This window comes from Myotis davidii, unplaced genomic scaffold (genome assembly GCF_000327345.1).
Source record: "Myotis davidii unplaced genomic scaffold, ASM32734v1 scaffold170, whole genome shotgun sequence".
NCBI classification, from domain to species: domain Eukaryota; kingdom Metazoa; phylum Chordata; class Mammalia; order Chiroptera; family Vespertilionidae; genus Myotis; species Myotis davidii.
Genome location: NW_006282528.1, coordinates 2,284,682 through 2,285,456, shown reverse-complemented (window position 1 = coordinate 2,285,456; position 775 = coordinate 2,284,682). Strand labels below are relative to the sequence as shown.

At 58.3% G+C, this 775-nt stretch overlaps 1 protein-coding gene across 1 annotated transcript in view; it reads right to left on the bottom strand.

Moving 5' to 3' along the window:
• Nucleotides 1–775, bottom strand: part of URB1 (URB1 ribosome biogenesis 1 homolog (S. cerevisiae)) — a 44,771-nt gene that overhangs the window by 1,750 nt on the left and 42,246 nt on the right. Inside the window, 1 exon segment of the mRNA XM_015560267.1 lies at nt 7–351. Coding sequence (XP_015415753.1) covers nt 7–351 — 345 coding nt within the window.

Sequence of the window (775 nt, the reverse complement as noted above, 5' to 3'; positions counted from 1 at the left end):
CATCACCGCGTTGAGCTCGGGCCCCGCCAGCCCGTCTGCGCAGAGCCGGCTGTACAGCCTGAACAGGCCACTCCGCACCACACCGTCCCCGAGGAGCTGGGCCGCGACCTCCGGTTGCTGCCCCACGTGGCCCCGAAGCCAGTGCAGGAGGCCCGCAGCCTCAGCCCCGCCGAGCGGGTGCTCGGTGGCCGTGCGCAGCACCCAGCTGATCACCAGGGCGGCGACGGTGCACATGGGGCCGATGGCCTCGCTGTGGGGGACGGCTGGGTCCGAGGGCCCCTCAGTGGGTGCAGGGCTGGGGAACACGGGCTCCCAGTGGGTCAGTATGCTTGTTGCTGTCCTTGAGCATTTCTGTGAGAGAGAGAGGACGGGTGGGACTGTGTCCCCTGCAGGCCAGGGTGGGTGCAGTGGAGGAGCGGGCAGAGGGGCAGCTCAGAGGCCACACTGCCCTGGCACAGCGAGCCCTGGCCCTGGACTGGGGTTGGCGCCACTGCTGTAGTCAGGGGCTCCCTGGTGGGGCAGAGCCAACCCCAAACCCTACGCCCCCTTCCAGGCCAACAATAAAAATAAATTAAAAAATAAAGACAATGAAGTTTGCCTCAAAAAAACTATAGCATTTCCTTTAGAATTCATTAATGTATTCATCAGGCATAAGAAATAAGTTTGTGGTTTATTTCTTCCCCTGAAGAAATAACAGTAATAAATAGTATACAATATTATATTTATACTAGTGACTTGGTGCACGGATTTGTGCACATTGAAAGGAACTGGCTTC